The sequence below is a fragment of the Mauremys mutica genome, chromosome 3, assembly GCF_020497125.1.
Source record: "Mauremys mutica isolate MM-2020 ecotype Southern chromosome 3, ASM2049712v1, whole genome shotgun sequence".
Lineage (NCBI taxonomy): Eukaryota > Metazoa > Chordata > Testudines > Geoemydidae > Mauremys > Mauremys mutica.
In genome coordinates this window covers 156919705-156946655 of record NC_059074.1, presented here as the reverse complement: position 1 = coordinate 156946655, position 26951 = coordinate 156919705, and the positions used below count along the sequence as shown (strand labels likewise).

General features: G+C 46.9%; 1 protein-coding gene and 1 long non-coding RNA gene across 3 annotated transcripts in view; one reads left to right on the top strand and one right to left on the bottom strand.

The window, feature by feature from the left end:
• The window catches only part of STUM (stum, mechanosensory transduction mediator homolog), a 79092-nt gene extending 74633 nt beyond the window's left edge, over window positions 1–4459 (top strand). Inside the window, exon 3 of one of the 2 annotated variants that reach the window (XM_045012061.1) lies at window positions 2919–4459. In XM_045012061.1, the coding sequence (XP_044867996.1) occupies window positions 2919–2959 (41 nt within the window). In that variant the 3' untranslated portion in view covers window positions 2960–4459. Of the gene's footprint in view, window positions 1–2755 lie in introns of both variants that reach the window. The other variant, XM_045012062.1, reaches the window with a different exon arrangement.
• Window positions 4460–14255: 9796 nt separating this feature from the next.
• The window catches only part of LOC123367679, a 33746-nt gene continuing 21050 nt past the window's right edge, over window positions 14256–26951 (bottom strand). Inside the window, exons 3-4 of the long non-coding RNA XR_006578592.1 lie at window positions 15363–15492; window positions 14256–14354 (exon numbers count right to left, since the gene is read on the bottom strand). This is a non-coding gene — a long non-coding RNA (uncharacterized LOC123367679). The remainder of the gene's footprint in view (window positions 14355–15362; window positions 15493–26951) is intronic.

Here is a 26951-nt window from a genome sequence, read left to right as displayed (position 1 = left end):
ATCTGGGGAGTAGTCACAGGGAATGGAGTTCTAACTGCAGCTGTGCCCCAAATAGACCCCCAACTCAACCACCAGGTGTGGAAAAACAGCTACAAAGGTCCAAGTTCATGAGCACGTGTCAATGGCATCATCCAGGAGGGCAAATTCTGTGTTCCCAGAGGAATGAGACACAGGAACCCACGGCACCATCTGGGAGGGCAGTTCTTGTGTTCCCAGGAGAAAGATGGGAGAGAAGACAAGAAGCAGGAAAGAATAGGGGATTGGGTCCCAGCTCTTGGAGTGTCTAAAGCTGGGTACTGAAGTCCCCTTGTTGGACTCCTGCATTTCTATAGACCATAGGGAAAAGCCACTAGTGCGTTGCTTCCTTGATGATGACATAAGCAAACAGTGACTGGTTACCTTTATCAGAGTAGGGTGGGCAAGGCCTGGGATGTAATGAGAGAAGCCTTTCCTGCTCCTCTGTCTTATATCAGAATCCAGAAGCCACCCAGTGCAATTGATTTCTTCACTGCAACTTTTACAAATCCATCAGCACAGCTGTGCCCTGATTAGAATGCATGAGATTCAGATGTGCTAGTTCAGCAAGAGCACAGAAACATGGATGTCGAGGAAGGGAGCATGAAGGGGTGAGCTCGCTGTGGGGGCCTGAGATTTGTGTTCCAATCCTGGCCTATTAGCCCATAACCTACATCTCATCTTAACCTCTAGTGGATGTTTCTCCCCATCACCAGAGCACCCTGCAATCTGGCACTGCTGGGGAGCGCTATGAGAGAGGGCCATGCCTGGAAAAAGCCAGGGGTATTTCAGCTAAGCCTGGAAGAGCAGCTGTCTAAGGGAGTTTGCACAGCTCCTGTCTGGTTCTTGTTAGCAGGCTCTAGTGAGCACTAGATTCATACAAGTTTAAATAAAAGAACATGCAAACTTTCCTTTAGCATCTCAGCTGAAAGTATCACAGAAGTTATTAAGCCAGCCAACAGTGTCTGAAAACTGCAGCTGCTGAAATGCCTTGGGAGTAATAAGGGAATGTTTTCATTCCCCTTAACTCTGTCCTCCTCCTGAAAAATAATATACATGCATCCAATAACATAGGCAGAAAAGTTCACATTTACAGGACGGGGTGTGCGGAGCACAGAACACCACTGAATTTTGTCCCCATGGGCTCATCCATTACTACCCCTGCCCTATTTGCACTTCTGCAATCTCCCCAGGATCTCTCAAGGCAGACCTGCCGCTGCACACACTACAGTTACTAACAGCAGGTGCAGTTAGACAGAGAGCCGGCAGTGGGGAGGACCAGAAAAGCCAGTCAGCCGCCAGAAGAAATGTTGCCTTCAGGAAGTTGTGTGCCCTGTGACACCCAGTGCACATGCCTCCAGACTGAGCAGGACAGCCAGACCTAGGGTGATGCTTGTCACCACAGGGGAAACCTGCCAAGAGAATTGCTGGGTTAAAACTAGCGCTGTGGAAATCCTTCATTGTGAAGCAGGGGAAAGACCTGTTTTTATTTTTGATGGAGGCCCTCGGCTTCCCTTCCAGAGATTCACAGTCCATTCAGCAAGCTGCTTGGAGCCAAATTTCAACCAAGACCTGGGCGGATTTATGGCTTTGGGTGGAAACCAGTCAAAACGGGGCTGTTTTGGTTAAGCTTTGCTGGGGGCTGTAGGATGGGTTTGATCCCCAATTTCAAAGCAAGGCTCATGGCGATGTGAACCCACATGCACTGAACCAGGGGAAAATGTTTGGGAGCCCCCTGTGAACCAGAAGGGTTGAGACTGCCATTAGGAAATCTGTGTTAGGGACACGGGGACCCTGTAGGCCAGTGTGGCTGCTGTTACAAGGGCATGTTGTGAGAGGCGGGGCATGCAGCAGGCAGCCAGAATGTTAACATTTGCGCTCCCTGAGTGCAATGGCACGTGGGAAAGGCCAGGGCAGCAAAGACACCCTGTTATTACTGTGCTGTGCTAGCTCCTACAGGCCCCCATCAGGACCCCACTGCGCTAGGTGCTGTACACACAGCTAACAAAAGACAGCCCCTCCCCCCAAGAGCGTATGCTCTATGTTTATGATGAGGCAAGAGGTGGATACAAGAAACAGACGGGGGAACAGTGAGATGGTTACAAGTCAGAAAAATAAGCTGCAGTCCCAGCACGCCACTTGCCCAGTTTGCTGTCAAGTGTTTGTAGGCATCACATCAGAGGTGAGTTTTAAGGGAAGATCTGAAAGATAATAAAACCCATCACAAAGGGGAGCCTGGCAGGGCAGGATGGGGGCATTGCCAGTTCCCCTCACCATGTCTGCCCCCCCTAGCACTCTGAGGCCAGCCCGAGGGGAGGGAGCTGCAGCCACTGCTCCCCAGTGTACTTTGCACAATGCTCTAAGAGGCACTCTGAATGGGCCGGCTCTGCGTCCTGCAAACCATGCCTGTCAGCCTGCCCCAATGCATATGTGGCTGCAAAAGCCAGAACCCAGGCCCAATTTCCTGTCAGAACTGCGCATCAGAAAGGACAATGACCAATCTGCCCCAAAATGGGCTAAGTCAACAACGATGACCTCAAAACCAAGTCCCCCACAACACATGCCCTTGCACGGGGGAAAGAAGTGACAGAGAAAATTCTCTCTCTCCCCCTTCTCAGCTGACCAATGGGGTGGGTCCTGTTAAACGTGACCCATTGCTGATTGTTTGTTTGCAGCTCACCAAGGCTGCGAACCACGAACCCACATTTTAATCATGTTCCCTTCCCACCCACCCCCACAGGCTACAAGGAACAGGGGATTCCACAGCAGCTGTAATGGCTGGGACAAGGGTGTTCCAAGAAACGTGGCGAGAGGTTGTGTTTGGCAGCTGTGGGCAGAAGGACCTTTCCATTTTCACTTTTCTTTTCTCTTGTTTTTTTAAACCAATACGTGCGTCTGTTCAGCGGAGCGGAGGTGCAGAGCAGCAGATGGAGACCTTCACTGATCCCTTTTAGAACCGGCGATGAGGCAAACACGACGTGGGTTAGGACTGGCACAGCCAGCACGTCGTGATGGGCGGCCAATCCCGAGGAGGGAGGAAAACATTGGTGGAATGAGAGGCTGCTGTGGAAGATGGCACTTCGGCCGGCCGTGAGAAGAGTGGGGATGCTGCTTTCTCCAGCCGCTGGGTGTGAAGCAGCTGGAGACATTTGCCCTTCTTGTAGTTCACCATTAAAGGAGCCCAGCTGTGAACATCAAGATGAAGGAGATATTTATAGATATATGTCCAGTATGTAAAAGCCAAAGCTGAGTGGTACCTTGTTTCCTGAGAGTCCTTTCTTGACTGTTTTGTGATAACAGGGGCTCAGCTCAGCCTCTCCTACTGTGTGTGTTTATGATGCTCACTGAACCTCTGTCGTTGCAGATGCTCTGACGTTTTGCTTGTGGCTGCTCTAAATCATACTTTACTGGTCACCCAGGCTGTGAATATGCCCTACCTGCTTCTACCTGCTGAAAGAAGAGAAAAGACTGGACCTGCCACGAGCCAGCAACAAACTGGTTCTTAGAAAGAACTGGGATGCCGTGGTGTGACGTGTGCTTTGTGCGGGGGGTGGGTGGGGTGAGGTTTTGTGCTGTCTAATGCTAACGGTTTAAACTGCTATTTACAGAGACTAAAATGCCCATGAAAGAGACCTGTGGATAAATAGCACCATAATGTGGAAGTTAATATACTTACCGTGTGTGTTTTGTTGCCCATGTTGCATGCTATAGTGGTCTCGGTCCTCTTCCCAGTGGACAAGTGCCCATATTTCAAAGACCACTGCAACAGATGGCACTAACTGGACACCATGTTAGCAGTCTTAGCCACAAGGCCAAAGATGTACTGGGGCACGGAAAATTAACTACCCTTTCAAGCCTAGAGTGGTGGTCCCTCCAGGTCAGGGTTGAGCCATACTGATATTGTGAAGCACTGCCACTGGCTAAGCTTCAAATAGATGCAGCATAAAGAAAGGGCTTAAGTCTCCAGGCCCCTCCATCCAGCACACCAGAATGAAATTCATGTGAAGACTGATGGCCTGACGTTCAGAGGGGCTGTGGGTGCTCAGCACTTCTGAATATCAGCCCCTTAGGGCATTGCGAACAGCGGACAGAACTGTGTTTGCCAGTCACTTTCCCTCTATGAGAAGATGATGAGAGGAGCCATTCAGGAACAAAATCATACTGCCATTGCCACCCTTTGGGAACTATCCTTTCAGCAAACTAATTAAAAAGTCCCATAGCCTTAATCGAGATGCATCAAAACAGAGACACGTCCAAGTGCAAGACTCCTCAGTAACTCTCTCTCTCTCATACACATCCCTCTTTGTTTCATAGGTAAGAGAACCAGTGGGAGAGGGGCTAGGGCATGAAATCCCACCTCCACGTAGCTTTCTATCCAGATCTCCCACTCCCTATTTGCTTTTGGATCATGCTGTCGTTTTTCAGAGCCAACGGATCTGTTCACTTAGAATGACCTTGTAGCAGGATGGACCCTGCTCCGGCCCTGAGGGCTTTGTAATGCTGCCTGACAGGGCTTGAGAGGGGTTAAAAGCGGCCCTGACAGAGCTGGGCTGATGGGGAAAGTGGCTACAGCTGGAGGCCACGCCCCAAACTGAAGCCCTGGGGCTTATAAGAGGCAGGAAAGCCAGAGCCCAGGCAGAGTCTCTCTCTGCCTGCAGAGAGGGATGGGCCTGGCTGCTTAGCTGGAGGCTAGATACCTGAGGGAAGCAGAGCTGGGGGATAGGCTGAGGAGCCAGGGAAGCTCTAGCCAGGACAGCCCCAGGCTGCGGCCTAGCGAAGGGCCATAGGTACTGTGGGTTGCAGAGGGCGGACGAAGCAGCAGGTCCAAACCCCCTTTGCCTGTGATGAGTGGGCTGATACTGCAGTCTGCCCCAGGGTGTGGGGCTAGACCATGACTGTCAGTAGCCACTACTGAGGCAAGGCGGGGATAGTAGCGTGGGGTTCCCCTGGGAGGGGGAGACCCAATTATAGATAGCGGGCACCGGGTCCAGGGAGGGACGCCGGGGCCAGAGAACAGGCGGGTCACCAGCCTGCCGGGGGCGCTCCAGGGCTGGACCGAGGGACATTCCGGGACCGACCAGCAGGAGGCGCGGCAGGGGTGAGTACCACCCCGCTTACAGACCTTTATTCTCTTTTATAGAGAACAAAGAACAAAAGTAAAGTCTCTATGATGGAGCACCAGTGACAGATGTGGGCCCCCCTCTATAAAAGTCTGCACTGGACTGAACACAAAAATGGCGTCTGCAGAGAACCAAGTCCTTTCAGATTTAAAGTGGTAGTGCTCAGAAAACCAAGAAATAAAAGTTACATCGTTAGATACACCACAGGTCAGCCCCTCTCTCCAGACTGAGATGAGGCCTGCATTTTGTAGACCTGTATGTAAATAACTACCACAGGTAGCAGTAAACTAATTTCAACACTATTGTCACTACAAAGCAGGTAGCTCAGACCGTCTCTAATCTCAAATGCTCTTCTCCCAGCTGTAACTGGGCAGCTTGTCTTCATTGAAGGCTGTGCTCATTTTTCTTCTGAGAAGCCAGGATTTCCTTCCTCCCCCCATATCACCCTCACATCCTTCTGCTCCTGTCAGGGTTTCACCAGTGCATTTCATTCATCTTTTTCTGGATTTCAGAAATAACAAAACAGCTCCTCAGTGCATCCATCAGAAAGCTGTCAGAAGGGGAGACACTCATCTACTCGCTGCACTTCTCTCTACTCAGAAAAAAGCACTTCTCCCATGGTCATGGGGCAGGCATAATTTCAGGCAGGGGTCTGCAACCTTTCAGAAGTGGTGTGCTGAGTCTTCTTTTATTCACTCTAACTTAAGGTTTTGTGTGCCAGTGATACATTTTAACATTTTTAGAAGGTCTCTTTCTATAAGTTTATAATATATAACTAAACTATTGTTGTATGTAAAGTAAATAATGTTTTTAAAATGTTTAAGAGGCTTCATTTAAAATTAAATAAAATGCAGAGCCCCCCAGCCCAGTGGCCAGGACCAGGGGCAGTGTGAGTGCCACTGAAAATCAGCTCGCGTGCCGCCTTCGGCACCCGTGCCATAGGTTGCCTGCCCCTGATTTAAGGTCCTACTCCCATTGACTTCAACAGAAGCTGGAGACAGATTATTATTTTTTTAGTACCAATCAAAATAATTCAGGCTTACCCATCATCTACATCAAAACCTTCCTATCTCACCGAGCTGATCCAACTCTCCTTCAGTCCACTCTCTCAGGGCAGGTCTACACTGCATTCTAAAACCCACAGCAGTGAGTCTCAGAGCCTGGGTCTACACACTCATGTTCACACTACAGCGCTAAAAACAGCTGTGTAGACATTCAGGCTCAGGCTTGAGCTTAAGATCTGAAGCCCATCTCCCTCCCAACCTGAGCTGCAATGTCTACGCTGCTGTTCTTAGTGCAACAGCATGAGCCCAAGTCATAGACTTTAAGGCCAGAAGGAAGCATTATGATCATCTAGTCTGACCTGCACATCACAGTTCACAGAACCCCTACCCATCCACTCCTGTAATAGGCCCATAACCTCTGGCTGAGTCACTGAACTCCTCAAATCTTGATTTAAAGACTTCAAGTTACAGAGAATGCCCCATTTACTGTCATTCAAACCAGCAAGTGACCCATGCTGCAGGGGAAGGTGACCCCCCTCCCTGATTCCTTCAGAACTCCAAATATAGCAATCAGTTTGACCCACCAGCCAGTCACCTCGGAAAGAATTCTCTCTAGTAACTCAGAGCCCTCCCCACCTTGTGTCCCATTTCCAGCCACTGGAGATATTTGCTGCTAGCGTTCACAGATGGGCCATATGCCATTGTAGGTAACCTCTTCATACCACCCCCTCTCTAAACATATGAAGCCCAGTCTTGAAACAAGTTAAGTTTCGTTGTCCCCAATGCTCCCCTTGGAAGGCTGTTTCAGCACTTCACTCCTTTGATGGTTAGTAACCTTTGCTTAATTTCAAGCCTAAATTTATTGATAGCCAGTTTATATCTATTTGTTCTTGTACCAGCATTGGCCCTTAACTTAAATAACTGCTCTCTTTCCCTGGTATTTATCCCTCTGGTGTATTTATAGAAAGCACTTATATCTCCCCTCAGCCTTTGTTTTGTTAGGCTAAACAAGCCAAGCTCCTTAAGTCTTCTCTTATAAGGCAGGTTCTCCATTCCAGAGAGGAGCCTTTCTCTGTGCCTGTTCCAGTCTGAATTCATCTTTCTTAAATATGGGAGCCCAGGATTACACACAGTATTCCAGATGAGGCCTCACCAGTGCCTTGTGTAACGGTGAGAACACTTTTCTATCTCTACTAGCAATACCTCGCCTAGATCTGGGCTCTGAGACTTCCTGCAGTGGGCTTTAAAACACAGCGTAGACATACTCAGAGACCAGGCATGGGAAAATAGATCAGCATTTCAATCAACAAACTACCCTGATGGGCAATAGGTTGAGGATCTGTCAGGCAAGGAAAGGAAGGAGAGTGAGTTCAAGAGTCCAGGAACCTTCACTGAAATGATCTAAGTCTCTTCCATTTAAACCTGGGGGCTGTTAGCTCAAGTACGTTAGCTGATCTCAACTGCCTTGATATCACACATGGAGATTGCAAGGAGACTATCTACCAGGAGACAAATCCTTAATATAAACAATGGATTTTATGTAATTATATATTTATTAGGCCCAATTTTTGCTGGGCTGATATATTTTAGGCACACACAGACATTACCTGATGTGTAAGTACCAAGCTAGGAAGATCTCTAACCAGCCAACACACTCACACCAATGCAGGGTTTACTTGTGAAAATGTAGATGTTCAGCTGAAAATGTGTCTACATCACATGGGGAAGGGGGACACAGCATTTGATTAATTTGGGAGGGTGGACAAGCCTGTTTCGTCTGGTTCTTCAAGCACAACCAGCACAAATTCAGAAAAAGGTGGAGTACTGGGGACAGATCACTCAGGATATGATCAAAAAGCACTGCATTGGCCGAAGATCAATCAGATTAGCTTTTCTTGCCATAACAGAGCTGCCTGAGCTAGCCCTTCATGTGGCCTGGCTGAATGCTAGCAATAACACTATTTGCCTGTAGACCTCAGAGCACTTAATGAATGTAGGCATCATCTCAAATTTAACAATGAGAAACTGAGGCACGGGGAACTCAAATGACTTGACCAAGATTATACAGCAAGCCCATGGCCTTGGCCTGATGCCCTATGCATTGGACCACACTGCTAAGCTAAACACCTAGCATTTTATACCCTTTATTAAAGATAAATAAATATCCTTTATTAAAATGTGGCTGCAGTGCATAGCTAGAATTCGCCTCTCAGCTCTGGAAAGTTTTGCCCTTAAAATTTTGGAGGAAGGTAGATTTAAAAAACAAAACACAAACCCTGGAGAGGTGGTTGTTTTGGTTTTTTTTTAAATCGCACAATACAGACAGCAGCAAAGTGGGTTTGTTTGAGTGATAGGTGCCAGTTTTTGCTTCTCCTTAACACGCTGCTAGGAGTGATGAACAAATAAAACTGCTATTGTCATTATGCAACACTCAGAGGCAGAGTGACGGTTACTTCACTTTGCCCCTTAGAAAGTTCCACAACAGCAGCATGTTAAAAATCAAGGCCCAGTTAATCATTGGCAAATTACACTGGAAATGTTACCGAAGTATCATGTGAATCACCTGCATTAGAGCCAAGTGATAAAAGCATCAGGATTACAATTACTACAGGAATTACCCACAGGAATTCTCCTCAGAATTTCAGTCTTTCTGGCAATTTATACCAACTAGAATACATTACTGCATGGCGGCTCGTTATTCACCGATCAATATTATAATAGTCCCTTGCACATCTTAGCTTCTTCAGTCTCACAGAACTCTACACATATTAAAGAATTAAGCTTCAAAACACTCTGCAAGACAAGTGTAGCAGTGTGAATTTAGGGCTTGTCTTCACATACAGCGCTGCAGCTGCACCACTGTAATACTTCAACGAAGACATTGCTATGCTGAGGTAGTTAATCCACCTCCCCGAGAGGTGGTAGCTATGTCGGCAGGAGAAGCTCTCCCATTGACATAGTGCTGTATACACCCGGAGTGGGAGGGAGGGGAAGGTGGGGTAGAGAAGTGTAACTATTTCACTCAGGAGTGTGGATTTTTCACACCCCTGAACAATGCAGTTATACTGATATAGGTGTGTAGTGTCAACTTGGCCTTAGTCCTCACCTACTGTGCTATAGAATATGATCCCCCTTTTACAGCTGGGAAAACTGAGGCCTAGACTTCACCACAGTCAGAGAGTGAGTCTGTGGTGCACCCAAGAACAACTCCACTGTCATGTGCTCTGGCCACTGGGAATAGCTCTTGGTCTGGGTACCTAGCATCATTGCAACTAGTGGTTGGCCCAATTCAAAGGGTCAGTGATTCAGCTGAGGTGATGTAACTTAGAGCCCTCTGGTTGTCAAGAGTTTCACTAGCTCAGAGATGAGGCAATAGTACAAACCCTCCAGATGCTGCTCTTATCTTTGGAGTCTGAACGTTTGCATGCTTGCTTTGGAAATCAGTATGGAAAACCTCAGCGTTGTAAACAGACCAGTGCTGCCACAGGACACTAAATTGTCCACAGACATGTCTCCTGTGACACCAGGTACCAGACTCTAGATCCAGCCAACAGATGCCTCTGGCACAGCTGTTGGGTCTGACATGCTGGAGTTCAGGACACCTCAGAAAGTCTCTTGGTACCAAAAGGTGAGAAAGGATTTAGCGGCTTGTCTGCGTTGCTGAGGTTTTGCCGGTCTCTTTTTTGTCTAACGTTCGGTGTTTTCCATCTGTGCATTCTAGCAAGGACAGGAAAATGGGATTAATCAGGGGATAGTTGCTATGGAAATGCTGAATTCAGAGGGGCTGCCTTGTATTTTCTGAGACTGCAGCATTTTAATTATGCCTGTGTCTTGGCTGCTTTTATTGCGTTAGTGATGTTGGCATAGACAGCATCATGCATTGCATAAACAGGCTACAGGATGTATAATTTACATGCAAGTTCTGAACTATTTAAGACGAGGCGACGCTGAGCCCTGCCTGTGACACACAAAAGTCCTTTTTTTTTTTTGCCTAGCACCTTAGATTTGCGTAATCAGTTTTAATTAGTGATAGATCATTCCAGCTGGTGCCGTTTATTGTTGATGCTATTGATTCTCAATGGCGACTAGAGAACAAGCACAGAATTGGATTTTCCTCAAAGTACCACCGTTCAAATAAATAATCGCCTCAGTCCTATCTAATTGCTCTGACTAAAAAGTGAGTCGGTCTTGTTTTGGAGATAGTACAACCTGAAGGAATGCAGCCAGGATGGGAGTTAGGACACCCGGAGTTCTGCCACTGATTAATTACGTGGCCTTGGAACAATTGCTTCACTTCTCTGTCTCATTGTCTCCCTCAGCTGTAAAGTGAGGCTAATACCTCATCGAGCACTTGTGAAGACTGACTAGATGGGGACAAATCCTGCTTCCAATTATACAGCTCCAATTCCCATTGCACCATTAACCCTCCAGAGCTGAACTTTCCCAAAGTTGAGATCTGAGGTTTTAGTCTGGGCCACTGTATGGGGCAGGGCCAGCCATGAAGTTTGGGTCTGGATCCAGATGTCCTAATGTTTAGAGTGGAGGGTTCTAGTCATTCCCATCTCCCTCCAGCTCCCCGCAAAAAAACACTGAGAAGAATGAGCCTGACAAAGTAGCTGCACAATTCTCCCTTAAGTCTAGAAGCAGGATCTGAATGATCCCCAATAGCCTTCCTGTCCTGTCCAGCTAATTGCAGCATTGTGAATTTCCTATTCGAGCTGAGGTAGGGACTAGGCTGCGTGTTCTGCCATATAAACAAAGGTCTTCGTAATCACAGCACCATCCCTTCAACTCCCTTCTGAACTGGGCTTCTTTGGTTTGCGATTGATATTTGCAAGGCTTCAGTGCCCCCTGCGAGACCAGCAGTGACAACCTTCCCTTCCAGCATAGGATTATTAGAACAAGGAGAAACGCTGCTTCCTAAGAGTGTGAGTAAGGAACAGAGCCTAGCAGAACCAACCCTACTGTATGTAGTTCAGTGGAAAGAGCTGAAAACCACTCCTTTTTTGGATAGCACTCAAAATCCTCCCTTAGGCCAGGAGGCCTCACTGGACCCCGCAATTTCTAAGCGTTAGGCTTTCATCAAAATCCCAACGTTGCTCATAAACAGAGAGAATTTCAAATACTTACAGAAGGGAAGCTAGTGTAACTCACAAATGAAAGCTAAATATTGATCCTGGATTCAATTCCTGTAATGAAAAGCGTCATACAGGGAAAACTCTTATAGAAGTGCTCGGTTGGAAGGTGGGTTTTTTCCTCCATATGAGTGGAGAGGGGTTTTTATTTTTGGGGGGGAGGGGGAGCGAGGGCTGGATTCATCACCCGGAGCTTTTATGCCTCCTTCTGAAAAAACTGCAGCAGAGGAAGGCTGCCTTCCCCAACGTTCCAGCAGGCAATGTGGGTTTGATCATTCGCCTTCTTGTCAGTGGGAGAAATACAAATGCTTCATTGCACTAACTCCTGCCACACCATTGTTACTCAGGTTACCTGCAAAATGCCCAGTTCCTTGTGAGAAAAACTAGGAAACAGGAACCTCAGTCACATTTTTGGTGCTTCCACCAAAACTCTGCCAAATATTTCCTAATTCTATTGTCTCAGTAAAGAAAACTCCAAAAGCCTATGACTTTGTCTGCTGTTGATCTCCGTATAATCTAGCTGTTTATCTGATCTACATTTCTAATGTGCACAGTGCCAGGGTATATAGATGTCATTTTCCCCTTTATAAATATGAATGTGTTTGTGATAAAAGTTTTACAAGGGGGACAGCATTTGTATCTTCTGCATCACCATTTGCTTGAAGGCATGAGACTGCACCAAAATGTTGCCTGTTGATATTTCTTAACATAAAAACAAGGGCTTTCAAAGGGGCTTTATTGCAATGGTTCCTTGGTATTTGTAACTCTAGTTTCTTTTTGCCTATCCCAATGGTCCTGTCTACAAGGGATCAGAGTGCCACTGCTGCCCACCTCCCATTCAGTAATGAGTGCTTGGACCAGACATGGATACGGTGGTGTTCCAGATTGCCATCTCAAGGTGTTCTCACATCTGAATGGGAGGTGGCAGCCACTGACTAATATAAGAACGCAGTGGATCTGGACATCTGGCAAATTAATCCATTTGCCTGAAAAGGTTGAGAAGCACTGTTCGAGCACACAGGAAAATGAAATCAATGGTTATAAGTGTAGGATCCCTCTGTCTGTGCTACATTCTGGACTTTCTTTAAAAAAATGCATGCGCCTTAAGTTTGTGAAAGGAGATGCACAACTGATTAAAAAGCCCTCTAGGTGCTGATGTAAATTGTCCCTGTGCTCATCTCTCTCTGCTGCATGAAGCACGCAAGATCTTTTGGGAGAACTTCTGTTTTAAAGCACTGCAAAGATCACATGTATTTAAGCTGGAGAACCACAAACCAGTCAAAAAAGCTAGGTTTTACCCCCACTCCATTTCCACCATATTTATTTGGGGCATTGCAACTGCATATCAAAATACACTGGGCCACTCCATTGTAGTTATACAGAATATCATAGCAAATGACAGTGAGGGTAGAAGTCAGGACCTTCTGTGCCACAAACACAAGTCTTTTCCCATTTGAGCCAAAAGAACACATCTGTTGGATGTACAGCAGCAATAAGAGCTTAGAGACACTTAGGATCCAGCCACTAGAAGACATAACCTTAAGACTCAAATAGGTGAGACATTCCATCCTGGAGAAAACAGTGCTTTCTATTATTGACAATATTTCAGTAAACTTGTACATCCAGCTTTTCTTCACATTCAAGCAGACACCTATACATGTCCAGGTAATGCTGCAATTCATTGTCCAAATTAGGACCACAGTATGTGTTATGTCCCCTCATGTGCAACTGATCTGATGTGAAATCAGATTGTACCCACAAGTTAGTTTTAAATGATTTCTAATGACCTCCACTGTACACCTAGGACCCATACCTTTTCCTCTTGATCATATGTATTTATTGCTAGGGCTAAGCTAGGATTAACTGATCGGTATTCCTGTGCATCAGTGAACAAGCCAAAGGAAAACTATATTTCCTGTTTCCTTTCCAGGATGAAAGAATAAAATGTTGGGGGGAAAATCTACAGTGAAGACAAACAAATAACTATTAGGAAGGTCTCCACACAGATTCAAATTGTGCTTTCATTTACACTGGTAATTCACTGAACCAAATTCTTCTCTCAGCTACAAGGATGCTATTCTGAGTTGACTGGGAATAGTATGCTTGCAACTCAGAGAAGAATTTGGTCCATTGACTTCACTGGAGTTGTTCTGGAATTACACTAATATAACTAGCTGCAGAATATGGCCTATAGTGGGCCTCCTGAAAGGTTAGCAAGAGCTCCTGAAGTGAATGCCTTCAGCAAGTATTTACACAAGTGCTGCGGCCCTACATGGGAGAGGGTAAAATTCTTTGCTACCAAATAGAAGTTGGATGCTGCTCAAGGAGCATCAGGAAATATTCTTTTAATCTGCTGTCTCATGTGTTACATCCCAAAAGGCAATGGCTGTGTATGTCTGGTTTCCCCTCCCTATAATCCCCAGGAAGCTAAGAGGTTTGCAATGCAATGATTAGTCTTGATTTTAATTCATATATATATATACTCATACACTCTTTATATATAAAGAGTCCAAACTGATTGCATAGAGTGCCAAATGGTTTGAAAAAAATTGTATGCCTATTTATATCACAAAGTATGTTACTGTGACTTGCTGTGTTTTGATACTGTGGATTTTTTTAGTTAAATATATTCTCTTGCTGTACAGTTTGAATGGAGTGGAAGAGATTCTCTCTATACTGCCTTGAGACACTGTATTCTTATTGGGTTGAAGTTAACATGAGCCCTTCTCTTCCCACCCACCAGTTATATACATGGTAGCTCTGAGTAAACATAAGCACACACCCATGATGTCTGAAGGGAGACTGGGGACATGGCCCAGCGTTCTCAGGCATTAATGAAATGAGGCCATTGGGCAAATGCAGACTTGAATGCTGGGTGGCCAAACTGCCACACAGGGATATTTTTGCTGTTTCCCTCCCATCTAACATAACCTGAGTCCACAGCCTAGAAATCAAAGACTGAGAAAGACCCATTATCTTACCTGGTCCATCCGGCTGATAAAGGCAGAATTGTTCCCTATGGTGCTTTCATTGTTGATTTGTCCAGTTTTGAAATAACTCCAGCAATGGGGCTCCCTTCCCTTGGGAGATCAGTCCACAGTCATACTGAGCCATCTCATCTGTAGGAAGATTTTCCTACTACCCAACCTAAGTTTACCATTGCTCAGCAAACATTAAAGACAGGCAGGGGGCTGTTTGATTGGTGATTGTCACAGTTTAATGAATCTGTATATAGGGAATGTTCAGCTATCAGAGTTGTCCATAACAACTCCTTATCAAAGATTCCTGTCCACAGTAATGTCCATATTAACATACAGTGTTTATTAGGCATGCTCCAGAGAGGCAGCAAGGAATTCACCTTCCATTAAAGGAAAATCCACTGGGGAGCCTAAATAGGTTGACATGGACCCTTCATACATAATTCACCTTTTGCTCTGTGAAACTGATTTTCATGGTCATGGACAAAGAGTCGTGTCTTTGGGCCTAGCTCGCAACTCGCTTGCATCTTGCACGGTCACTTACACAGGGCAAATTGGATGTAAAATGCTGATTTGGTATCACCTGGTGCTCCTTTTGCACAGGTATAAATGACTACACAGGCTGCAAGGCAGTGGAGAATCAGGGCCTCCATGACTAAATATAGACATGGAAGATGGAAAGAGCCGAGGTCCACCAATGCCTTGCACTTGCACAGAAAAAACAGTCAGGTGTGATCTCCCTGTTTATACTAACGAATTATCCTTATTCAGTGCATAGAGGAAAGGGAGTAAAAACCTAGAAGATATATTGGCAGGGATCTAAGACCTAGCAAATGTTTTGGCTCTTAAATACCCACACATGATGTCTCTTGGCTGCCAGTTCTCATGTGGTTATTTGGATGGCCTTGAGCCTGCTCATAACTTTGGCTGTCTCTTGCCCTTGGGTATAGGTGCCATGCGACCATAGGTTTAAACAAGTTGCTTGCATAACAACAAAGGCACTGCCTTTGCAAGAAGTATCCCCACCTCCTAGCCCCAATTCCTGCATGTGAGCAGGAATTGCTACCATTCAGTGTATCATCCCATTTATACCCCCACGCCAAAACTTACAGAAAGGTCTCTCTCGACAGTGTTGCTGCATCACTTCCAGTTGCTTGGAGAGCTGTTGTGAATCGATGAGTCTCTTCTGGCAGTTTTGCATTTCTCCAAGGGCTCAGGTTTCTCATCACAGAAATGATTCCTGTATGTGTGTGTGATGAGAAAGAGCTTGCGACTGACACACACACTTTCATATACAATATCCCATTCAACAATACTACAGTAAAAGAATGCTAGGGTGGCAAGTAAAGCACTCAAAGCTGCCCCTGCAACCTTAACTCAGCCCCCTTGTGTGTATGCATTATGATAACCTCTTTAATCACACTGTCCTGTATTATTTTTCCCAAAGAAACCCTGCCTTGTTTGGTTTGCAGAATGACTGGTGCTCAGGGAACAAGGCAGCTAGTTGATAGCTCCTTTTGTCCTCATTGGTGAATGTGTGGTCCCATGCCTCGTGCTTTTACTGCACACCTGTGCAGAGAATGAAGCAAGTGTGATATGCACACCAACCTCATTCACACTGTACCATACAACTGGGGCAGTGAACAAGGCAGGCAGCTTTGAAACCTCAACCAATTTGCTACACGATTTACTTCAGAGCCCTGCCTGATTCCACAATCACCTCAACTGATCATAGATCACAACCAGGGCTGGCAAGTTATATGGGCCCAGTGTGCCTGGGCTACAGCAAATTCAGGGCCCGGGGACCTGGCTCCACCAATGTTCAGAGTCAGGTCTCTCCCCCAGCCCCTCCTGCTGCCCGGTGCACCGCCCCCAGAGCATCCCTGGGCCCCACCTGCCACCCCCATGAGCCTCCCCCAGAATGTCCCTGCCTGCCCTGGGCAATGGGCGGCTGCCCAGCCACTCCACGCTGTGCTCCCTTGTTGGAGTGGCGCAGGAGGCAGGCTGAGGTGGTGCCTGTGCCACCACCTGCAGAGGGAGGAAGGGAGGAGGTGCAGACATGATGGCAACCCTCCCGCCCCCGGCATCCACCACAGGGGAAGCGAGGGGGCTTCCTGGAGCTGAGAGGGGCCCGGCCCCTAGGAGCACATCCAGTGACGGTGCCGGGTGAGTGTGCTGGGGGGCGGGGGAAGGGGGCTCCTCTCCCAGAGCTCGCTGTTGCCATGGGGGAGAGGGCGGGGAGGGGGGGACGACTGTGGAGTCCTCCTCTCTGACCCCAGGGCAGCCTGCCTGCATCCCACCCCAGCCCCACTCCACCCCAGAGCCTGCATGCCCAGCCAGAGCCCTCACCCCCCGCACCCCACCCTCTGCCCCAGCCCTGAGCCCCCCTCCCACACCCCAAATCCCTTGGCCCCACCCCATTAATTTTGTTATGTGCACCAATATGCAGGTGTGGAGGGGTGGACTTGGACCCGTTCTGAGCACCACCAAATATTATACAAACATGCCACCCCAATCACAACCATCTACTCATCAGACCTGAAGTGCCATGTTCCACTTCATTGATCCCTCATCCACATCCAATAAATCTTGAGACATCCTCTATTCAACAGAGATTTCCACACCTTTAAAGCACATGCATCGTCAAGGGCACATTGATGGAGTTTTAGTTTTTTTATTTAGCATAATCCAGTATGCACGTGTGAAATGCTACATTTAAACCATCATAACTACATCAAATCTAATCTAGTTTTCACTGGACCAGTGAAAGGCATTTATGCTATAGGGCCCAAATTAGGCTCTGATTTATGGATGTTAGAAAGAAACTTTCCTTGCAGGCAGGCAATTCCGTAACAGTCTCCTGCAGGGTTTCTTGCACCTTCCTGTAACACAGCTGGTACTGGCCACCAGGGCCAGCCTTAGGGGAAATGGCACCCTAGGTGCTTGTATTTTGGCATCCCTGGTCCCCACAGAAACCCCTGGCTCCCCACCCCTCCATCATCCCAGACTCTGCTGCGTCCCCCAGGTGCTTAATTTGTATTGAAATTAAGCACTGACTGGGCAGCCAGAGAGTAGCAGCTGCAGGCAGGGCACCCAGCTCTGAAGGCAACACTGCTGCCAGCAGCAACACAGAAGTAAGGCTGGGATAATATATGGTGTATTGCCACCCTTATTTCTGCCCTACTGCTGGTGGCACTGCTGCCTTCAGAGCTGGGCGCCCGGCCAGCCACCACCGCTTTCCGACCGCCCAGCTCTGAAGGCAAAAGAACTGAGAACTGCTAAGTTACAAGAAATTTGTTCACATTGTGTCACGTCATGTGACTTGGGCAAAAAACATTTCAACCTCAAAAGGCTATACAGAACCACAGATCTTTCTGTACATCATAAAAGATGCCACTTCCTAGAGCCAGTCTCTTATATCTGCTCTATTCTGCTAGTTTAATACAATGCCACGAGAAAGGATCATTTATAGATCGGCTTTCCTTCTTGCTGGTCTGTTATTGCAGAGTTAATATTTTAAAACAAAGAGGATAAAGACTTATTTTACCTGTTTTGTTTTTGTATTTGTAACTTTAAAAGTGGGACGTAAGTACAGTAACTCCTCGCTTAATGTTTTAGTTATGTTCCTGAAAAATGCGACTTTAAGCAAACCGATGTGTGACAGGGTCAGGCCAGATGGCTACAGGAGCGTGTTAGAAGGCAGTAATATTAGTCCCAGGTTAAGTAGATCCCTTTTCCCTGGGTAAGGTAACAAGGGCAGTTCCAGAACAAGCAGGAACTTGCTGGAACCAACTAAGGCAGGCAAGCTAATTAGGACACCTGGCGCCAATTAAGAAGAAATTGCTAGAATCAGTTAGGACAGGCTGGCTAATCAGGGCACCTGAGTTAAAAAGGACTTCACCTCAGTTTTTACTGCGCATACGAGGAGCTGGGAGCAAGAGGCACTAGGAGCTGAGAGTGAGAAGACATATTGCTGGAAGACTGAGGAGTACAAGCATTATCAGACACCAGGAGAAAAGTCCTGTGGTGAGGATAAAGAAGGTGTTGGGAGGAGGCCATAGGGAAGTAGCCCAGGGATTTGTAGCCTTTATGCAGCTGTACCAGGAGGCACTCTAGACAGCTTCAGTCCACAGGGCCCTGGGCTGGAACCCAGAGTCGAGGGCAGGCCCGAGTTTCCCCCAAACCTCCCAACTCCTAATCAGACACAGGAGGAATTGACCTGGACTGTGGCTTCTAGCAGAGGGGAAGGTCTCTGGGCTGTTTCCTGACCCACATGGTGAATCTCTGAGGCGAGCAAATCCGCCAATAAATGCAGGACCCACCAAGGTAGAGGAGGAACTTTGTCACAGATGTTAAGTGACAATTCACTTTCCCCATAAGAATTAATGTAAATGGGGAGGTTAGGTTCCAGGGAAAAAATTTTCACCAGACAAAAAACTATATATTATATAGATATACACACAGTATATGTTTTAAACAAGCAATTTAATACTGTTCACAGCTATGATGATTGTGAAGCTTGGTTGAGGTGGTGAAGTTAGAGGGTGGAAGAGGGAGGGATATTTCCCAGGGGATGCCTTGCTGCTAGATAGACTGTTAAATGCCCATCAGGGATGGTCCAGACAGTATTTGGTCCTGCCAGGAGGGCAGGAGACAGGACTCGATGACCTCTCGTGGTCCCTTCCAGTCCTAGAATCTATGAATCTATGCTAAATGATGAACTAGCACTTGGCTGAGCCGTCAAGGGTTAACATATTGTTGTTAATGTAGCCTCTCACACAAGGCAGCATGAACATGAGGGAGGGGAGACAGCATAGCAGACAGAGACAGACACACACCTTGTGTGTGGGAGAAAGAGATATGCACACTGCCCATTTAAGTAAGCTGACCCACTCTTAAGTGCATTGTCTTTTTAAGTGGATCAGGAAGTTGATACAGCAGCTGCTGCCCCAAACTCTCTCTGTCTCTCTCAGTCAGTGTCCCCTCCCTGCTCTGTATGGAGAAGGGGTAAGTGGGGTGCAGGAGCAGGGGGACACCCTGACATTAGCCCTCCCCCCCACCCCCCTGCACAGCAAGCAGGAGTCTCTGGGAACAGCTCCAAGGCAGAGGGCAGGAGCAGCATATGGCAGTGGGGGGGAGGGACAGCTGAACTGCCAATTGCTGGGCGGCTGCAGCACAGGGAACTTAGGGGAGCTGATGGGGGGCTGCTGGTCCACCCTGGTTACAAGCCCCCACCAGCTAGCTGCAATGGGCTGCTCTTCCTGCAAGCAGTGGACAAAGCAGGCAGCTGCCAAATGAAGTTGGAAAGAAGCATTGCACAACTTTAAACGAGCATGTTCCCTAATTGATCAGCAACGAAAATATGTTAACCGGGACAACTTTAAGTGAGGAGTTACTATAATCTAAAACAGAAGCACACTCTTTCACACATTCCAGTAAAATAGGATGGACGCTGCTTCATCTACTACAAGAATTTCCACTGTCTATAGCTGTGGAATTGGAGTCTCAAGAAATTAAGGCTTAAAAAACATTCACAATAACCAGTCAAACAGAATACAGAACACACAGCACTTGCTTTGCCAGGGTTCTGCTGTGATAATTGTATAACTTAGCAACCACAGAGCAATTTCTCTGTTGGCTAAAAAATAAAAAGCAATAATAAAATATATAAACAAGTACAAAAACCATAGCATAAGTGGTATAAATTTTGGACTTGGACACACACTGTCTGCTGTTAAACAATGTTTACAAAAATAATAATTTGATTAGGCTAATCAGTATTGCAAAAATCGATTCCAGTGCTTATTCTGAAGAAATTATCTTTATTAGGAATTAATTTGTAGGGAAATTCCTCCTGTGCAAACCCATACATTCTAGCTTTAACGACATTACACATCTTCAATGTCTGTGTCAGAATCGGCAAGAAAACATGCTCTCTCACACAACACATGCTATATATAGCCAACAGGAGTCTGCCATATGTGATTGTTACTTCAGGATACAAAGACTGTATGGTAGAACATAGAATCATTCTTTATCCCTCGTGACAGCAACAAAACATTACAATGTTTGCAGACAAATCAACACAAATATAGTGCTGCTCCAAAACTCTCAACTGCTAAACTACAGCAGGAGCTGGGGACAGATCCTGCAACTTTCATGAGTTTAATGGGATTAAGCGTATGTGTAAGGACTCCTGGCAGAGTAAAGGTTTCAGGATCAAATCTTTGGCTCCTGCTGATAGGTTGCTGCATGCTCCCAAGAATAAAATAAGGGAAGGAGAAAACCCAGGCAGACAGAGGGGAAGACAGACCCATCTTGTATCAGTGCAGAGAAGCTGAGAGACGGCAGTCACTGATAAAATTGAATGTGATTTCAGGCATCAAATCTGAGACATATGTCTGAAATTATTTGTAAAATACACAATAACAATACTCCCCTAACCCCTGCATTCCCCTCCTGTGCCCCCTTCCCCCCTAAGCCCTCCTACGCCCATGCTGGGGAACAGAGGAATGTTTGGAGGGGAGGGGGGTGAGCAGCAATGCCAGGTGCTCTGAGTCACCACTCCCACTCCCACCCCAAACGATCCTCCGAGGGGAGGAAGCAGGGAGAAATCTGGGTGCTCCTGCATGCGTCGCCTCTGTGAGTGCTCCCCCCCAAACTCTGCTCATGTGCGGCACTCGTGTGTGTATATCTGTGCTGCACACGGCATTCCCCCGACCACATCACCCACCCCTAAGGCCAGCCCTGCTGGCTACAGCCAGAGACAGGTCCGGTTGTGACTCAGACCTGTGGTCCATCTATTGTCCTAGGGACTAAGTGCCAGATTTTAAAAAGGTATTTAGGGCCCTAAGGATGCAGATAGGTGTTATCTGGATTTTCAAAAGCATTTAGCATCTTCAGGAGCTAATGACCTTTAAAAAGCTGGCCCCAAGTGCCGGCCAAGTTTTCTGTTTATATTATCCCAACGTGTTAGAGCTGTTAATACAAAACACGGCCACGGCAGAAATTATTTTTCACTCCTTATGTGCTTGAAAATGGTTGAACCATTTTCAGTAAAACTTTCTGAAAAAGCTCATTCCCTGACTGACAGAAAGTGTGTCAAAGTTCAGGCCAAAAAGGTGAAACTTTGAGAAAGTTGTAAGCCACAAAGTGACCCTTCACAATGGAAACACATAAGCAACTTTAACAATAGGCATTACTCAAGTGTCATTTGTTACAGAGCTACATGTGTACACGCACATCCCTGGATAGCATTTCTTGGCGGGCTCTGAGTTGGTGAGTTGTTTTTTTTAACATGAACATTTCAATAGCTTTCGCTTTGCCTTCCCCGCATTTATATGTAACAAGAATTAATGTCACATTTTGGCTGGGGCAGTGGTTTGTGGCAGTTTTCTGAGCCTTCTAGGGGGTGTCCAGGGCCGGCGCTTCCATTTAGGCGACCTAGGCGTGCCTGCGGAGGGTCCGCTGGTCCCGCGGCTCTGGTGGAGCATCCGCAGGGACGCCTGCGGGAGGGACGCCTGCGGGAGGTCCACCGGAGCCGCGGGACTGGCGGCGAAATAGGTAGAGCTGGCCCTGCGCCTAGGGCGCCCAAAACCCTGGCGCCGCTCCTGGGGGTGTCTGATGTGGGTTATTTAAAAAAAAATCTATTCCTTTGAAAGTGCCTCAGCTTGATCTCACCTGCAGCTTCTCTTCTGCCTACCTGTGAATGTTCTCAGGCAAAACCATCCAGATGATTGGAAATTTGCATACTTTTGGAATTAGAGCAGTTGCTGATGGGGCTTGCTGCTCAGCCCAGCGAGAGTGGAGGGAGAGTACCGTACTCTAGTTCTGATTTGTGTGAATAAGGTGGGTCATTGTAGGGGGTCCTGGTCCTTTTCCTCTAGGGCGATAACCTCCCTGTCTCCATTCATCTCCTTCCAAACTTCAGCTTCATGTTATTAATCAGGGGGTGGGGTGGAAAAAGTGGCCTGCGTAAAGCAATAAAGGGAAAATCTGGATAGGGAGGAAAGAGGGGATTTGGAGGGAGTGGCAACTGGATTTTAGAGGATTTCCTTTCTCCCTCCCTCCCCCTTCTTTGCTCCATAGTCAAATTCTTCCCCCACCACCAAACACACTGATAACACATCACTCCCTACGAAAAGGACCACACAGATCTTCTCCTCAATTACTGGCACCCTCTCCCCCTACAGAGCCCCTCCCACCAGTCATTACTGGTTCCCCCAGAAACACAGATCCTCTGTCTCCATCAATACTAGTGTCCCTCCCACATACCCATATTAACTGAAAGGAGAGGGATCAGTGTGTATCTCCCACTCTGTTAATCCTGGGGTCACTCCCACTCAGATACCCTCACTCTATTCCCCCATTAATACTGGAGTCCCAGTCATACACCGACCACACCAGTTGTGGGGGGTCCCCAACTCCATTTAAAAAAAAGCCACCTTCAGATTCTGCTTCAGCTCTCTGAGCTTCAGGTTCCTCTCCAGTTGCTCCTTTCCCTGACTCCTGTCTTGGTTCTGTCTGAAGCCAAGGAGGGTGGTGGCTCAGAAGAACATAAGAACGGCTGTATTGGGCCAGACTAAGGGTCCATCTAGCCCAGTATCTGGTCTTCTGACAGTGGCCAATGCCACATACTTCAGAGGGAATGAACAGAACAGGTAATCACCAAGTGATCCATCCCCAGCTCTTCACTCTCACTCTGAGGTCATCCTGGACTTTCTTACATGCAGCACTGAGAGTTGGAGAGCAGAGAACAAGACAGAGTACTCCCAGAGTGCTCCCATCCCAGCCCTTTACCAAGGGAAGGGAGCTCTGCCTGCTCCATGAGCTGAAGGAGCAAGATATCTCTCAGCTCAGGCAGCAGCTCTGATTGGCAGCTTTTCCCCAGGAGACAGAGGAGAGGAGAAGGCATCCCTACCACCCTACGCCTAGAGGAGACTCTGGAGATCCCATAGAGTTGGCAGCCCCGCGTTTGTAATGCCAGGGGTGACTCAGACTTGCCTGCTGGGCGGGCTGTTTCCCCCGTTTTAGTCCATGACTGTTTCCATGCTGAGTTCTTGGTTCCTCGGCTGCTGGGTTGTTTCCTCTCAAATTGTCATTGATTGTATTTATTTGCCACGTTCCCCCACAGCGCAGGAAGTTGCTGGTGAGAGATGGCATGTGACTCTGGCACAGGAACTTCCTGCCATGAGACCCAGAGCAGATCTCTTCTGAAGAGCAGGTTGGGTGCTGCGGGCAGTCAGTTGGGGTGAGGGAGGCTGGCTCAACTGTCTGGTGGAAATGCTCTTCAAACACATTGGGGGGAGGGGCTAGGAGAAGATGGGAACATAGGGTGGGCTCATTTCACAGAAGGAGAGAGCTGTGCTAGTGTGGGCCACAGGTGAGAAGGCTTTGGGGGTGGTGGGGATGTAGACGTTTGCTCACCCTTGATACCTCCCAGTAATTTAGTGAGCATATTTATATTCATCCTTAAGGTCCTACAGGATAAGACAGGAATCCTGCAAGTGAGGCTGAAAGATCCAAGATGGCCTCGTCTCAGCAGTGAGTCAGAGGGAGAGCAGCAGCCAGCACTGTGACATGCATCTGCTTGCTGCCCACCAGCCACCTGCTTGCATGGACTCAGCTGGGAGGAAGATCAAGCACTCACAAGGGGGAGGAAGACTGTCCCACTCTCCCAGCTGTGGTCTCAAAGAGTCCACCTAGGATGGGCTGGAAGTAACACATTATCTGGCAGGCTCTGGAGTTTTTTGATGGTGTTGACCCTATTTAATCAGCCCTTGCAAGCGGCCCTGGAATGCAGACTCTTCAAAGAATGTTGTGGATTGCTAGTCACCAAGACAAGGCTCCAGTGTGAAGACCAACAGAGGCTCAAAGACCCCATAGAGTGGGCTGCTTAGGAAAAGGCTCCTTGGGCAGCAAATCTGATACTCTTCTTCACTAAGAAAACTAACGGAGGAGAGGGAGGTGCAGACTTTAGGAAACCCCAAGTATCCTATAAGACAGGATCAATTCCAGCAAGCAAGTCAGAAAGTCAAATTGCTCACCTCGGATCAAAGTGTTTAGTAGAAAGTATGGTGTGACCTTGCAATGCTGTAAGTGAAAGCAAATCCCACATTAGACAGAAGCCCCAGAACACAAGCTAACCTCCGACAAAACCCAAAGTGCCCAATTCAGATCTGGTGTAAGTGAATGCACTTTCACTAGAACAGTCCTCTAGCTCTCTACTGCTTTAGGAGAGTTTTCTGTTCGTTGATTCCTATAGATTGTCCACTCAACAAAGGGCTTTTGCCCAAGTCTTGCACAGGGATTCAGTAATTTCCCCTTAGTATCTAAAGTGCTTTGGGATCAAATTTGATATATTAATATTATTGTACTTTTAAAACATCCCTACGGAAACACAACAGAATTCATTGCAAAGTATAGGAATGGTTATCTTGAGAGAGATTTTTTAATGTAGTATCAGTTGATTATTTCTCCCTGAAGTTATAACATGTAGATGATATGCCAACACTAAAATCTAAAGATGGTGGTGAAGTTGATAGAATATAATATATATATATTCTATATCTATTACACACACACACACATACACACCCTGTCAGTTTCACCTGTGTGCCTTTGAAAAAATTGTATACAAAATTATTTGAAGAAAAAAAGAACCATTTTAACATGAAATTAGCTTGCAAGGCCATACTTAACTTGATGGTTGTTCTCTGTCTGTAATGCACCTGCATCCCTCCTTGATGGGAGGAGGTTCTCATTATCCTGCAGACAACATCACATGTAACAGGGTCAGTCACCTCCCAAACACCCCCTCATGGCCTAGGGTGGCAGTGCAGCACCCTGCCTCACTTTCCCCTTCCCTTGGGCTCCTTAATAACTCCACAAAGGAGTGTGTCCAATAACAACACCCCTTCTTACAGTCTGGTTTAACAACATAAATAAAGTCTCTTCTCTCCCAGTCTCACACTTGTCACAGCCCCTCCTCCCTGGGGTCTCTCCATCTTCAAGCTGGGCACAATTTTTCAGCCCTCTCCAGGCTCTGGTCAGCCCCTCCCCTCAGCCCACCCTGAGTTCCTTCAAACACCCCCTGCTCTCTTCGGAGTACCCACTCTTAGGCCTTCCTATCTGTAGTCTTTCCCTGCTCCTTATCTCTGCAGGAACTCCTGGGCCTTTCTTACCTGGTGATTCCCACCACACACACTTATTGCGTCCAAGTGGGCCTCTGCATCTAAACCCTTCTACCAAGCCAAACATCTCATGCTCTCCACAGCCTCTGCTACAACTTCCTCTCCCAGTTCCCCAAAAGAGACCGGCTGCCCACTATCTGTCCCCCTTGCAAGGCTACTCATGAGGCACAGTTGTGCTAGACCAGCTGCCTCTTAAAGGGTCCAATCCACCCTGTGACATTGCGGGGAATGAAATGATATAATGAGGGCTTGAGGGGGGCATTTAGACCCCCTGGCACTGGGTTAGCAGAAGCCAGCAGCTTCTGTAATTCTCTCTAGACCAAAGAACCAGTTTATGGCAGAAATAATCACCTTCTAGCATACCAGCACCCTTCATCTTAATTTTAAAATGTTGACACCTGCAAAAAAGAAAAAGTGCCTCACTCCAGGTCACCCAATGAGGCATTAAGAGTATCCATGGATATTTTTGCAGATAAAACCTGCTGGTTCACCTTGTTGGTATTTGAGGCCATTTTCTTTATGTATTCACCAGCACTCGGGTGTGCACGTTTTTATTTGCAAGAATAGTCAGGGAAAACAAAAGCATCCTGCAAATGTGCAAGAATGAATGCTTGCGAGAGTACACGTGCTAGAAGCACTCATACTTAGGAGGCGGAGACAGAGAACATTTTCCCCATCCTGCAAAGCTTTTTGAGATTTCAAACATCCTGTATCAGGACAACCGTTCAACCCTTTCAAAGTTTCTTGTGAAAAAACAGAGAGGAGACCTATCCCAGAATAGCCCACAGCTCAGTAGCTGGAGCACTCACCTGAAACGTGGGAGATACAGATTCAAGTCTCTGCTATGAATCAGGTAGAGGTGGGACTGAACCTGGGTTTCTCACCTCATAGCTAATTGGTCTAGCACTGAACTATTGGCTACTCTCTTTCCCTTATGCTCTGACTTTGATCAGAAATTCCATCCCGGACCTGAGATCCCTTTCCCAATGAGAGTTTCATCAAAAATGGTATGTTACCACCAAAAGCTTTGCTTTCACAAGCATTTCTGAGAAAGGAAAAAAAAGTTTTGTCAACAAATTCCTGACCAGTTCTACTCACATCTCTGTTCTGCACAGTGGATTCAGACAGTTACCAATTCTCATGGATATTTTGTAAACAGAAGGGATTCCCAACTATTTCTAAATCTGAAGTTATCCAGTCAGGGAACGGAACTATTGCTGTGTGACTGCAGTAATCAATCATCTGGCTCAGATAACAAATAGCCAATGACTGAGTGACCATTGCTTGAAACAATGTTCGGTTAAAACTCATTCATGCTAATAATCCACCAAACAATTATGAACATTGAACAAACTTGTACAAATCATGATCTGTTTGTGGATAGTTTTCTAACAAAAAATTAGCTGTAATGATGAATGTACCAAGTTCTGCTTTGTACCTTGGCATCTGCTTCCTGTGTGATTTCATAGTTAAACTACCTGTTTACTGACAAAAACAACTGTCTACT